Source organism: Triticum urartu, chromosome 3A (assembly GCF_056163025.1).
Source record: "Triticum urartu cultivar PI428250 chromosome 3A, HENAU_Tu73, whole genome shotgun sequence".
In the NCBI taxonomy this organism is placed as follows: Eukaryota; Viridiplantae; Streptophyta; class Magnoliopsida; order Poales; family Poaceae; genus Triticum; species Triticum urartu.
This window is the reverse complement of record NC_141875.1, coordinates 685,654,386-685,669,274: the sequence shown is the minus strand read 5'-3', so window position 1 is coordinate 685,669,274 and position 14,889 is coordinate 685,654,386. Positions and strand designations below refer to the sequence as shown.

At 45.1% G+C, this 14,889-nt stretch overlaps 1 protein-coding gene across 2 annotated transcripts; it reads left to right on the top strand.

Moving 5' to 3' along the window:
- The first annotated feature begins 3,024 nt into the window (after positions 1-3,024).
- On the top strand, positions 3,025-7,716 carry LOC125545962 (uncharacterized). 2 transcript variants are annotated; one of them, XM_048710028.2, is made up of 5 exons: positions 3,025-3,649; positions 4,530-4,639; positions 4,721-5,092; positions 5,725-6,409; positions 7,270-7,716. In XM_048710028.2, the coding sequence occupies exons 1-5, from the start codon at positions 3,418-3,420 to the stop codon at positions 7,344-7,346; spliced, it is 1,476 nt and encodes a 491-aa protein (XP_048565985.2). In that variant the 5' UTR covers positions 3,025-3,417; the 3' UTR covers positions 7,347-7,716. The 2 variants fall into 2 exon arrangements, with proteins under 2 accessions (XP_048565985.2, XP_087370147.1); XM_087514021.1 differs by lacking the exon at positions 3,025-3,649 and adding an exon at positions 3,702-3,849.
- The last annotated feature ends 7,173 nt before the right edge of the window (positions 7,717-14,889 follow it).

Genomic DNA, 14,889 nt, shown 5'->3' with positions numbered 1-14,889 from the left:
GCTGAGAAGCTGAGCCGAGCAATTTTGAAACAAAGCGAGTGCTTTCTGAACGACATTGGCTTCCTCCGCGGATGCTTTAAAGAACAAAAGGCTGTCATCGGCAAAGAGGAGATTCGAAATACCTGGGCTCCCTCTTGCCACCTTAATGGGTGTGATGTTACCATTGGATATCTCCTTATTCAGGATACTAGTAAGACCATCCGCGACAAAAGAGGAATAGATATGGGCTAAGGGGATCTCCTTGACGCAGCCCTCTCGACGGACTAAAAGTTTCCAGCAGCTCACTGTTGCACCAGACAGCATATCTCACCGAGCAAACACACTTCATCACCCAGTTCGTCCATTTTTTATTAAATCCCAATTTGCGCAGAGTGTTTTCAAGGAAACCCCAGTCCACTCTGTCATATGCTTTCACCAGGTCTAGCTTGTACGCACAATGAGTATCTCGTGCGTTCTTGCTATGCTGAATTTTATGGAAGCATTCAAACGCAATGTAGGCATTGTCCGTTAGCAATCTCCCAGGGAAAAACGCACTCTGCGTCTCGGAGATGATTTCATCCAGGAATGGCCTTAGTCGGTTTACTAGACACTTCGCCACTACCTTATATATGACGTTGCATAAACTGATCGGACGGAAGTCCTTCAAGCTCTCGGAGTTGCTGCCTTTCGAAATGAGGACAATAGTAGTATCGTTAATTCCTTCGGGCATGATCCCATCTGCAAAGAACTTCTTTACCGCCCATACCACATCTTCTTTTAAAATGTCCCAATTCCTCTGATAGAAGCGGGCTGGAAACCCATCGGGCCCTGGTGCTTTCAATGGGCCGATTTGAAATAAGGCGTCACTGATTTCCTTTTCTGTGAAATCCTTTGTCAGCATGTTATTCATATCCTCATTAACTCTCGCTTGCATCATGTTGATTAATTCCTGTGGTGCCACCTTATCATCTTTAGTATACAGGTCCTTGAAAAAGCGTGTGGTCATCTGCTGGATCCCATCCTTATCTTCAACCCACTGGCCATTACCATCTTTCAATCTTGTAATGGTATTCTTTTTCCTTCTCCAGGTTGCCTTCCGCTGAAAATATTTAGTGTTTTTATCGCGCTCTTTCAGCTAGGTTGTTCTAGATCTTTGTCTCCACATAATTTCCTCTCTCAACAAAACTTCATCAAGTTCCCTCGCTACTCTGTTTATTTCGTACTGCCTACCAGCTGTGGGAGGTCCTTCCTATAGGCTCTCAAGTTTCTTGCGCAACTGCATTGTTTTCTTAACAATGGATCCAAATTCTTTCTTAGCCCAACTTTGCAGCGCTTGTTGTATCGAGCCCAACTTCTCTTTCATTTCCTCCAGTGAACTAGCAGTTGCAGACCTGCTCCATGTGCTGTCCACCATCTCAAACAAGGAATTTTCCCTCTCCCACATGGCTTCATACCGAAAGTTGTTGTTCTTTTTCCTGTATTCCATGCGTTCACTGAATGTTAATAAGAGTGGTAGGTGGTCAGACCTGGAGGAGCAAATGTGCTGGATATGTGCATCCTTAAAGAGTTCAGACCACCGAGGGCAGGCCACACCCCTGGATACGTGCGGATATTGAAACGGGGTTGAGATGAATATCACTTTGTAAAAACGTATTGCACTTCCAATGAACCTTTATATTGGATCTTGGTTCTTTTTTAGAACTACGTCTTCTTCCCTCTGCCCATTGTCGATACTTTTTCCACCAACGGTAAACCGTCCAAACCCTAATCCTCCTCCTTCGCTGCTCCTCCACCCGATTTCTACATTCTGTGATTTGTGTCACGTTAAGAAAAAACCTACAACAAATCAAGAAGTTTTTCGCAGGCCAGACCAAAGGCGCACTGCTTCTTGGTCCAAATATTGTAGTGCTACCATGGAATGTAAGAACAGTGGCATGCATGCTAAGTCGACATTCACACACCATCTAACATCTCACCCACCCCCTCACAACTCTAAGTGACCACAAATCCAGCGACCACACGAGATCCTCCTTCATAGTCTACCCTAACCTTTGCCCTGTCCGGAATTCAAATTTCCAAATCATCCGCAACCAAAAACCCATATCAGGCGGAAGAAACAAAACAAGACCAACCAAAAACCTAGGGGGCAAACCCACCGCAGAAGAAAAACACCAAAAGAGCAAACAATTAGCCCGCACTAATGCCCACACAAAGCAAATGATAATCCGGTCCGATCACCCATTTGCCCACTAGTTGGGCCACACTAAGGTAAGCAACATCACACTAGAGAGTAGTACCGTCCACTCGTCCACCAGCGAGTAAAGTCTCGAGTGCGAAGTAGGCTCCAAGACTTGGTCACAAAATTAATGGATGGATAGCTAATGCACTTATCAACCTTCCTTGGTGTAGACAAGATCGACCCTTATAAGCGGCAAACTCCTCCGGGTCATTTACTTGTAGCCTTTGATTATGTTACCAAGATAGTACCAACAACCAAACAAACACGGTGGGAGTCGAGGCGCCCGAGCCAGAGAGCACCGAGGACAAAACAAAAGGGTTGAGTCAATCAACCCTTTTCCTCGCAAACACGGTAGGAAGATGGTGCGAGTAATCAAGCCCTTACTCGCCGGCTGAAACAAACTGCACTGCTTACACTTGTTCAAGTTTCCCCGCAAAAAAAAAAGTGCTGCGGCGCTACTATGAAATGTAAGAACATCTCGTCAACTCGAAGTGAGCGCACGTCCATCGGCCACGCCAGATCCATCCTCCTCCTGTACGTACGTACACCTTTGCCCCCTTCCGGATTCAAATCCTCCAAACCATCCGCAGCGGAAAGGAAACGCAGAAGAAACAAAACGGAACCAGCCAAAGCAGACGTACTTTTACCCTCAAAAAAAAGAAGAAAAAAGCAGACCTACTCTGGGGGCAAAGCCCACCACGAAAGAAAAGCACCAAAAGCGCGAGCAAAACACAATTAGCCCGCACTCACGCCGGCTCAAAGCGAACGATAATCCGATCCGATCCCCCTCTTTGCCCCACTAAGCTAACCGAGCAGTGCTACTCCTACTGTACCAGCTGGAGGTTCGCTCGTCCACCAGCGACGCGAGTAAAGTCGCTCGCCCCCCTCCCCAACCGCCGCTCCCCTCCCCCGTCCCACCAGCAGCGCGGCCCGTGCTCTCCCCTCCGATTCACCTCGCCTCGCTGCGGTTTACCTCTCACTTTCTCCCACCTTCCTCGCCCACCGCACCGCACCGCATCGCCTCCTCCTTAAGCAAGCCACCGACGGCGGCCGCGGAGCAGGGGACCCGGACCGCCACCACCACCTAGCAGCAGCCCACCCACTGAGGCACCCGGCAGGCAGGCAATGTCCCTCCTCTCCTCGGCGAGGCCGGCGGCGGCGGCGGCCGGCGGGGATGCGTGAGATCGCGGCCCGGGCGCATGGGGAAGGAGGCCGGGGACCAGCGCCAGCGCCCGCCCGACGGGGGCGCCGGCGGAGGCGGCGCCGAAGGTAGCAGGCGATGCGGGTACGGAGGGGCGGTGCGCCTGCAATGCGTGGCGGCGCTCGTGCTGGGCGCGGCCGTGCTGCTGTCCGCGCTCTTCTGGCTGCCGCCCTTCGCGGGCCGCGCCGGGAGGGGCCCGCCCGCCGTGACGGATCCCTTCGCCATCACAGGTCAGTCAGTGCGGGATCTCCCCTCCGGATCCACCGGCATTGCCAGATCTCGCCTCGGTTTCCGCTGCCACCGGTCCGGGCCTGGTCCTTACCGCCCCGCGCGGCTCTGGATCTGGCTGTACGGACCTTGCCCGCGGCCGCTGTCGGTGGAGTTTTCGAATCCGTCGGCTGCGGGGAAAGCGGTCTGCTGGCGTGACTTTGTTAGTCTTCTCGCCTGCTAATTTTAGTCGCATACGGCTCGTTGCTTGATCCGCGCTGCTTAGGCATCTGTCGGTGCTGCTTTTGGAATTTGGAAATTGAGTAGGCTGAGAAACGTCCACACTGAATTTGCTACAGTCAGTATGGATGGCTGCCGTCCCGGCGTCCCCAAAAGCTTTGACCGGTTCGGTTCGATGCCAGTGATGTAGTATTTGGTTTTGATTTTGCGTGGTAGTCCGGCATCATCTTTGTACCCTTGTTAGTCGGCATAGTTAATTTTTCATCTGGCTGTAGAATTATCGGTGGTGAAAGCTACTTGAGCTGCTAAAGTGATGGAGTTGCTGTCACCTCCTGTTCCGTGTTATTGCAACAGTTGTGATGAAGAATTGAGCAGTAATTGATTACTGTTCATCAATTTTAGGTGTGACATAATCCCAAACAATATATGACTGTCCATGAATTTTAGGTGCGATCTACTCCCAACCGGTATATGAATCCTTTCCAGTGGTCTAAAGCAAGAACTTTGACCTCCAATGAATCCTTGCCAATTTAGGTGCGATCATGGTTCCAGTTTAGTTTAAGCACATGCGGTGATCACTGTTCTTTGTTTTATTGGGTAAGAGTACTAGATGTATTGATGTATGAATATATCATGTGTCTAATGAAACTGTTTCTTTTCCAGATGATATAGTGGCAAGTTTTAGGCTGCAGAAGAATGTTTCCGAGCTCAGGGGAAACATGTCCAAGCTCGTATTGGACATCTATGCGGAAGTCGGCGTCCCTAACTCCATTGTATGCCCCACCACATCTTTTATTTCACTTTATTGATACGTTCTACCACAAGTGTTGACTGATGCTTGAATGCAAACACAGGTGGCTGTGGATTTACTACACCCATTAGCTGGATCGAACTGGACAAATGTCATCTTCAGCATTGTGCCTTATCCAAAGAACTTGACTATATCATCAATGGGGTTGAGCATTATTAGGTCATCTTTTATGTCCTTGGTTGTGCGGCAGTCAACACTCCACTTGACCAAGTCCCTGTTTGGGAATTCATCATCCTTTGAAGTACTTAAATTCCCTGGAGGAATAACAATAATTCCTCCGCAGCACGCCTTTCCTCCTGAAACACTCCATGCAACTTTTAATTTTACTCTGAATTTCCCAATCTACAAAGTGCAAGACAGAACTGATGAATTAAAGGATCAAATGAAGAAAGGGCTACTACTCAATTCTAATGAGGTTAGTGATTCATTCTGGTCCTGTTGACCTGTTCCTTCTTTGTCCATCACAATCACGATTTATTTATATGTCTGAAGGATTTGGGTATTTGTTTGTTTCTTTATGTAGTTCTTGCATTTACAACTGTATGTAATACAGTCCACACATGCAAACTTTTAGATGTGTGATATCTTGCATTCTGTTTTTGATTTCTGTAAGACATCGGTGTCTTTTGCACATATTACTTTGCAGGGCATGCGTGCAAATGCAGCCCTATGAGTATGAGAGTGCTTTCATGCAGTAGAACTTATAGGGTTGTGTGTTATAATTATCATTCCATGTATTTAGCAAGCATCACGTGGATTGAAAACTGGTTGTTATGCTTAGTTTTGTACCATATAGTGTTCTAAAAAACACTTGCTAGCAAGTCTATGTTTCTGATCTTAACACAAGCTATCTCGTTCTCTAATCTTCGAATGCATTTCTTCCATTCTTTTGTCCCACTCTACTAGACACAATCTGGAAAAAAATAGGGCTGGGAGCCTGGGACTTCAATATATATCAGAAATTTTATTGTGCAAAAAGTTGGTGTGCGGTAGCTTACATTGCCCTGCCTTTTCTTCCTTAATTGATTGTGATATTGTGCATTGCAGAATCTTTATTTCAAATTGGGAAATTTGCAAGGATCAACAATTCTTCCTCCAACTATTGTTGAGACCTACATTGTTCGTGTTGTTGGGAATCACCAGCCATCTGTACCAAGGATGAAGCAGTTGGCCCAAACAATTACTAATTCATCTAAAGGGAACCTTGGTCTGAACCACACCGTATTTGGCAGAGTAAAGCAGATAAGCCTTTCCTCCTATCTTAATCGTTCTTTACATAGCAGGGGCAGTTCTGATGCACCTAGTCAAGCACCAATGCAACATCATGGTCATCACGGCCATCATCACCATCACCATGGTCATGAAAGCAACAGGCATTTGGCTCCTGCTCCTATCCCGATACATACACCCAGATATGTTGCTCCACCTCCATCTGGGTGTCCATACAAGGCAAAGAACAGGGTTCCTGTGACGCCAGCTGCCGAGCCAGTAGCCAATGATCACCGTTCTACTCATCCTGCTGCTTCACCACCTCATCCATTATCACCTTCTTCTGTTCATCATCCTCCACGTGATCCTAATATGCACAGTAGATCTCCCGTTCCGTCCCCTCCAGTTCTTCCCGAGCCGCCTTTGCCCACTGTTTCTTTTAGTCATGCACACCCTCCAAGTGAGCGTGCAACAGGAGCCGGTCCTTCTGCTGGAATGTCTTTGGCCCCTGCACCGCATTCATGTGAGTTCTTTTCCCCTTTTTATTCTCCCATAATTGTCAGTGATTGTTATTTCCAAAAGACTCATTGTAATACATGCAAAGGAAGTAATACATTGTCCAAAGGGGTAACTATTTGGCCCATACATACTCGGAGGAGGATTTTGACGCTTCATCCAAGTTTTAGTTGTTCTAGTCATATTTTCTGCTCCTGTGGATAATACAATAAACCCACTTCATTTGGTTTGTACCTTATCAATATTGATCTTAGTGCTCAACTGATAAGTTGGATCAATTTTTTTCCAAGGCTTTCTTTCTGTTGATTTATTTCCTGCGCATTCATTTATTTATAGCTCTGTCAATTGGTACCTTGTCAGTATTTATACCTCTGTCAGGTAATTTGAGTTCCAAGATGTTTGTTGAGATGATTTCAACTGTTTCATGATAACCTACAGCAAAGATAACAGTCAAATTGAACAATTCATTTCTGGATTATGGCTTTACATCAGTATTACCTACAGCAGAGATGCCATTTATGGTTCGTTTCTTCAGTATTACCTCCGTCCGGAATTACTTGACGCTTAAATGGATGTATCTAGACCAAATACGTCTAGATACATTCATTTCAGCGTCACGTAATTCCAGACGGAGGGAGTAGTTTATTAATGGGTATTTTTCTTGGATAGCTATGGATGGGTATTTGTATCCAGCTATTGATAATTCCGTTAAGATGCCACTCTCCCACCTAGCCTAGAGTATATTTTCCGGTCGATCAAGCAGTCTTTCGCTTTTTGCATGCCTACCTCGTGTAGCATTTTTTTTCTCTGAAGAATCATGTCCTCGCTTTCACTAACTATCTTGTCCCATTGACCTACACTATGCAGCTAATGCTAGCCGGAGGCTCTCCTGTCAATGGGTCCTGGTACCCCTCATATATACCCTGCTTTGGAGCCTACTATGACAGAAGAGAACCCGCGGCTAACCAGACGATTCAAAATAGAGATTTTCCAAGATAGAGGACAAGGCGCCTCTCGGTTTTCTTCTTTTCCGGTTTACTACAGCCGGCCGGGCGGGTGGTGAAGCACAAGGCAGCACCCCCCTTGCCTCAAACACGCTGTCGTTTGTTATACTTGTTAGTGGGATGTAAATATGGATGGGTATAAGGCAAGTAAGCAAGGCAAAGAATGGGCAAGCAGCTGTGCTTGTAGTGGTCAAAGCCACAGCGGTGGCAGGCCCTTCTCTAGCACATGCATATGCTTGGCCGGGTTTGCCATGTACTGCTGCTGTTCAGAAGAGGATTGTTCAAATGCAAAAGCTTTCTTTTTACATGAGATGGCATGGCTTTTGCCACCGGTATCCGGTGGCTTGGTTCTGCTTATAGTTGGCTGCTCGATCTTCCGCGTTGTTGCCTGTGAAATTCTGTCGATTCTCTTTTCTCTATCTTCATGCTGATGCTGTTGCCTACGGAGTTGTGGTTCGAAAAAGTTTCAGAAACTGCATGACTATGCAATTCCAAGGTTTATTACAGGTTCATTGTGATCGAACCTTTCAATTCCTATACTTGGCACTTATCTAATGACCCATGTTCTGACTGAATTACTGATACGTCACATTTTGCCTTGCTTGCCTTACAATGTTCTTCAAATGTAAAAACTTCCTTTTTTACATGAGATGGGATGGCTTTCGCCTCCGGTTTGGTGGTGGCTTTGGTTCTGCTAGTTTTGAGCTGCTTGATCCTATGCGTTGTTGGCTCTGAAATTCTGTCAATTTTCGCTTTTTTGTTGCTGATGCTAATGCTGTTGCCTAAGGAGTTGTGGTGGGAAAGAAGGTTCAAAAACTGGGTTCAAGTCCTATACTTGATAAACCAATTTATTTCAGGGTTTAACTAGCATGGCCATACCTTAGAAAATGAATGTCCCGTCTAGGTCATCACAGCTCGTTTGCACGAAATGGTTCTTCTGCCTATATAGACACATGTATTTTTCACACAACAGTTACATGCTTACCGCACTGTGAAGGAGCGCTTTGGGTCTGCAATCAGTTTTGTCCCTCTGCTACCCGTGGATACTCTAGACACGCAGGAGGCCCTGTGAAGGACGGCTCTGGTTCTGCAATCAGTTTTGTCCCTCTGCTACCCGTGTATACTCTAGACACGCAGGAGGCACTGTGAAGGACAGCTCTGTGTCTGCAATCAGTCTTATCTCTCTGCTACCCGTGTATACTCTAGACACGCAGGAGGCACTGTAAAGGATGGCTCTGGCTCTGCAATCAGTTTTGTCCCTCTGCTACCCGTGTATATTGTTGACATGCAGGAGGCATTGTGAAGGACGACTCTGGTCTGCAATCAGTTTTGTCTCTTTGCTATCCGTGCATAATCTAGACATGCAGGAGGCACTATGAAGGACGGCTCTGGGTCTGTAATCAGTTTTGTCCCTGTGCTACCTGTGTATACTCTAGACACGCAGGAGGCACTGTGAAGGACGACTCTATGTCTGCAATCAGTTTTGTCTCTTTGCTATCCGTGTATACTCTAGACACGCAGGAGGCATTATGAAGGACGACTCTGGGTCTGCAATCAGTTTTGTCTCTCTGCTACCCGTGTATAATCTAGACACGGAGGAGGCACTATGAAGGACGGCTCTGGGTCTGCAATCAGTTTTGTCCCTCTGCTACCCGTGTATACTCTAGACACGCAGGAGGCACTGTGAAGGACGGCTCTGGGTCTGCAATCAGTTTTGTCCCTCTGCTACCCATGTATACTCTAGACACGCAGGAGGCACTGTGCTACCCGTGTATACTCTAGACATGCAGGAGGCATTATGAAGGACGACTCTGGGTCTGCAATCAGTTTTGTCTCTCTGCTACCCGTGTATACTCTAGACACGGAGGAGGCACTGTGAAGGACGGCTCTGGGTCTGCAATCAGTTTTGTCCCTTTGCTACCTGTGTATACTCTAGACACGCAGGAGGCATTATGAAGGACGATTTTGGGTCTGCAACCAGTTTTGTCTCTCTGCTACCCGTGTATACTCTAGACACGCAGGAGGCACTGTGAAGGATGGCTCTGGGTCTGCAATCAGTTTTGTCCCTCTACTACCCATGTATACTCTAGACACGCAGGAGGCATTATGAAGGACGACTCTGGGTCTGCAATCAGTTTTGTCTCTCTGCTACCCGTGTATAATCTAGACACGCAGGAGGCACTATGAAGGACGGCTCTGGGTCTGCAATCAGTTTTGTCCCTCTGCTACCCGTGTATACTCTAGACACGCAGGAGGCACTGTGAAGGACGGCTCTGGGTCTGCAATCAGTTTTGTCCCTCTGCTACCCGTGTATACTCTAGACACGCAGGAGGCACTGTGCTACCCGTGTATACTCTAGACATGCAGGAGGCATTGTGAAGGACGACTCTGGGTCTGCAATCAGTTTTGTCTCTCTGCTACCCGTGTATACTCTAGACACGGAGGAGGCACTGTGAAGGACGGCTCTGGGTCTGCAATCAGTTTTGTCCCTTTGCTATCCGTGTATACTCTAGACACGCAGGAGGCACTGTGAAGGACGGCTCTGGGTCAGCAATTAGTTTTGTCCCTCTACTACTCGTGTATACTCTAGACACGCAAGAGGCACTGTGAAGGACGACTCTGGGTCTGCAATCAGTTTTGTCCCTCTGCTACCCGAGTATACTCTAGACACGCAGGAGACATTGTGAAGGACGACTTTGGGTCTGCAACCAGTTTTGTCTCTCTGCTACCCGTGTATACTCTAGACACGGAGGAGGCATTGTGAAGGAAGGCTCTGGTTCTGCAATCAGTTTTGTCCCTCTGCTACCCGTGTATACTGTAGACACGCAAGAGGCACTGTGAAGGACGGCTCTGGGTCTGCAATTAGTTTTGTCCCTCTGCTACCCCTGTATACTCTAGACACGCAGGAGGCTAGGCAAACGGAAGGAACGCCTCCATGGAGGATGTATTTCCGAACACGACGAATTCAGATTGAACTAATATTGCAGCAAGTGAGACAATTCGAAGGAAAGCGTCACCCAAGAATATATATATAGGATGATAGTTTGGGACACCTAGGTGCCTGGGCACCTTACCTCGTAGCTGTTAGATGGTGAGTTGATGTATGACGTTTGTGTTGATATGGTAAATAATTAATGTGATTATATATGGCAGTAATTAATAAGTATGGTAAGCGTGCATGCATGCATGACAACCATTTATGTTTAAATTAATAGATAGTCATAAATGGATTAAATCTTCCAAATTTTACGTTCAGGTATATACACATATATTTCTCATCAGAGTATGTACACATAAGCATATGCCGGTGCATGTATACATTAATTTAACGTTGGGGTATGTACATTTTATGGGTATGTAGAGAAAAAAATAATGTCAAGGTATGTGCACATAAATTTTATGTTTTTTTGCAATTGCATAAATTTTATTTTAGGTTATGTACATTTGTGTGTATGTGCATATAAATTTCACACAGGGATAAGTATATTTATGAGTATCTACACATATATCTCACGTTGGGTATATATATTTACGAATATGTACACGTAAATTTTAAGACAAGGTATGTACAGTTATGGGTATGTACACATAAATTTAAAATCAGGGTATTTTTTTTTGCGGGGCAAGTCAGGGTACGTATATATAAATTTCACATCGGGGTATGTACATGATATGTAAAAAAGATTTCATGTCGGAGTATGCATATTTTGGTATATACATTTTTTTGTGAGGGCTTGAGTACGCACTAAAAAATATATTGGTTATCATCATACATTAATTATCATCTTGGGGTATGTTATGTTTGGGACGTATATTTCTTAGGTATATCAATTCGCTTATCGTGCATGGGTATATCATTTCTAGGTTTCTGTCATAGATGTATTATCATATGTGTATAAATTCTTTGTGTTAGGTATATGGGCACATAGGACAAATTCTTACTACATACATGAAAGTATTTTTTATTTTTAATAGCAAAAAAAGATGGGTGTATGTTTATGAGTATTGTATTCCGATAAAGAATACAAGGCAAAAACAAGAAATTGTACGCAAGGTATTATAGTGCATATATTATAAATAAAGATTTAAAAGAAAACTAGGATGTTATATCATATATGGAAATAAATGGTATGCTATTATAATAACGTGCATTTTATGACATGTATGTCATGCACCAATATTTGGAAAGAGATCAATCGCATGGGGCATTAATTGCATGGTGCTTAGGTGCCTGGGCACCTAGGAGCCCCAGGCACCTAGCATTTAGCCTGTGGATTTTTTCTACGTGCAGATGAATAAATGTATACATAAAAGTTGATACCATTCTGAGATATTCATGACAAAATATTTTTATTATCTATATCAACAAATTGTGCGCCGACTCCAAATAATATAAATATACCCATGGTATATATATACCTACTAATGAAATTATGTACATACACGGGTACGTATATATCCAATGATTTATTCTAGGTTTTTAGGTATTAAAGAAATTATATACGTAGCGGATATGTATATACCTACTAACGAAATTATGTACATACGTGGGTATACATATACCTACGAACAAAATTATATACATACCCCTGCAAAAAAAGAAATTATATACATACGCGGGTATGCGTATACCTACCAAAGAAATTATGTACATATGCGGGTATGCATATACCCCTAACGAAATTATGTACATATGAGGGTAGGCATATATCAACTAACAAAATTATGTATATATGTGCCTGCCTTGAAAAAAGGTACATGTACGGGTATGTGTATGTGTATGTGTATACCCAATTAGATGGTGGGTATGTGTATACCTACTGCTGAAATTACGTAACATACATGTGTATTTTACATACGTAGTGATTTATTCTACGAATCAATAAGTGGTATATAAGGAGGTAATAAATGTTGATTTTTATTCATTATGGTATTTTAATCACCTTCCTTTTTTATGATGTGACATGCATGCATGGGATAGTTAAAGAATTAAAGCCTGCCAAATTAACTAGTAATTAAATCATTTACATTGGTTTCCAAATCTGTCGCTAAACACGATCTAACGATGGATAGGCAAGGTACCCAGGCACTTAGGTGTCCCAAACTGGCGTCCTATATATATATATATATATATATATATATATATATATATATATATATATATATATATATATATATATAGCAAATTAGCACCACTGTTTTCAACATCTGATATTGATCTCCTTTGGTAGCCATGGTAAATGGGGCTATGGTAGGCAGGACCATAAGAGGGTATATAAGAAGGCTACGTGCAAGGATATGAGGCAGCCATGCTTGCTCTGAGCTTTATAAGCGTGACACTACAAAAAAAAGGTTGGTATGCATGTTAATTAGCCCCAATTCGTGAAAAGGTGATATTACAGATAATTTACTGGTCTTCAGAATGCAAAATGTATGATCATACAATAAATATGCACAATCCTACATATATACTCCCTCCGTGCAGTATACATGGCGGCCACAAAATATAAAAATTCTCCCGGCTAACGACGAACTCCACCCTATTTTTGCATTTAGTTTCTGAGACGCAAGTGCAACTCAAAGTCGTTTCGAGGGAGTAGGATCATCATGAAATTAAGGCATGCGAAAATGTTTTTTTTCTTCATAGTGAGATTGATGATGGTGCCACTTCTGTTCATCCCATTGTCCTCCTTGTTTTTTTACTCTATCGCAACACAATGTCCTACAATGAAGATAAGTTAGGGTTTCTGGCACAACCTATAAACCCGGATTCAATAGATGGGATTGCTGGAGAAGTGCATGACTAGATTGCGGCCATAGTGGACATAGCGGAGAACGATGCCTTTGTTGTGGTGAACGTTGTGATCATCATTGTCAAGGAACACGACACTTGGTGGAGGCAACAATCACCATCAAACTTGGTGGAGGCAACAATCACCAACAAAGAAAATATAATGGCTGAGTTTATCACCAAGGAGGGAAACGACACACATGACTACATGAGCGTCACTACCATTCGGCGCCAATACCATCGGGAAAAACTTTCGCTTGGGATATGGTTCCCACCAGCCAGGTACATCACCCACGACTGGCTGAGGCAATATGCAAACGATGCCTAGAGTAGGCAGGGTGCCCATGAAGAACACACCCGCCCGATGGACGCCCCCGAGTGATCCACCTCACCACCCAAGTGGCCGAGGAGACACACGAGCAGCCGCCGAAATGGTGTCGTTGTGCCCACCATCTGGAGCCACCGCTTTGACGACCAAGAGGATCCACCCTCATCCACCACCCACGTGGCAGTAAATTGCAAGCACACAACCATCTGCCCCGTACTGCCACACTAGTGCTAATCCGCCACCCACTCCACCCCAAAGCTTGCCCCTTGCACCCGCACGAAAAAGAACCCTAGATCTGGGTTACTGTGCGCCTAGAAGAAGCAGCCATGAGGGCCACCCATGAGGGAAGGGCCATGCCCGAGGATACCACCAGATCGGACCTGGAGCTCGCTGGATCTGGCAGATCGAGCCTCAAGCGGTGGCCGGGAACCACCTCCACAACTGCCGGCCACCCGCAAGGAGCTGCGCCACCAGTACCCGATGGGAGCAGCCCGCCTCACCCTTATGCCCGCCATGCGCTGCGCCATCACGAATAAGGCCATGACCAGCCGAGACATGAGGAGTCCGCACGGGCGAGCTCCAGACATGTACATTGAAGGAGAGAGATAGGCACACTAGGGTAGTAGGCGAGGAGAAGAAGGTGGAGAAGGTGCCCTGCGGCAGTGGCGAGGAGGGTTTCTTGAAGCGGCGACGGTGTTTGCCCCATGTGTCGATCCCTGTGAGTGTCGCAGCAGCGACCCATGAGACGGGAGTTGGGTCCCTTTCGGCTTGTTTCTGTTTCATCATGTGACATTGTTGTGTCCTAAATATCTAAAAGAAGTGTTTCATGTTTTGTTGATACCATATTTATTTAGCGTAGTTTGATGCTTTTCTCATAAGACTAAGGTGTAACTTTTATTTGTTTGTAAAGTGTACCGCCAGAGAAGAGAGAATTGTAGATCCAATTTTTTTTGAGGGAAAAAATGTGGGTCTACAATTGTAGATCCATTTGCTCCATAGTAAAGAGAGCAACTAGTTAACGAGCGCTCCTTCGGGAGCCTCACAACGATCAGCGTCATTTGGCGCGCTCTCAGCCGCCCCGCCACGTGTCGTGCTTTGGGCGCTTCCTCCAGATTTTGTTTTTTTTTCGCACACGTTTTCAGCTTTTTAAATGGTTTTTTTGACGTTTCGATTTTCCACCGGTCTTCCTTAACTTTTGGACGATTTTTTGCATGAAAAAATGCGTTTTCTTTTTTTCCTCCGCGAGAGGCACAGGCGTGCCTCTTTCGGAAAGGAAAAAAACCCGTGCTCCCGGTTCGGTTTTTTCGTCCGGTTTTTTTCATGAAAAAAAGTTCGTCAAAACCTATCAACATGGGATCTAGTTT

Coding starts and splice junctions, on each gene's coding strand:
- LOC125545962 (XM_048710028.2), top strand. CDS start 3,418: ATGGGGAAGGAGGCCGGGGACCAGCGCCAGCGCCCGCCCGACGGGGGC. Junction 3,650..4,529: donor GGATCCCTTCGCCATCACAG/GTCAGTCAGTGC, acceptor TTTCTTTTCCAG/ATGATATAGTGGCAAGTTTT. Junction 6,410..7,269: donor GGCCCCTGCACCGCATTCAT/GTGAGTTCTTTT, acceptor TACACTATGCAG/CTAATGCTAGCCGGAGGCTC.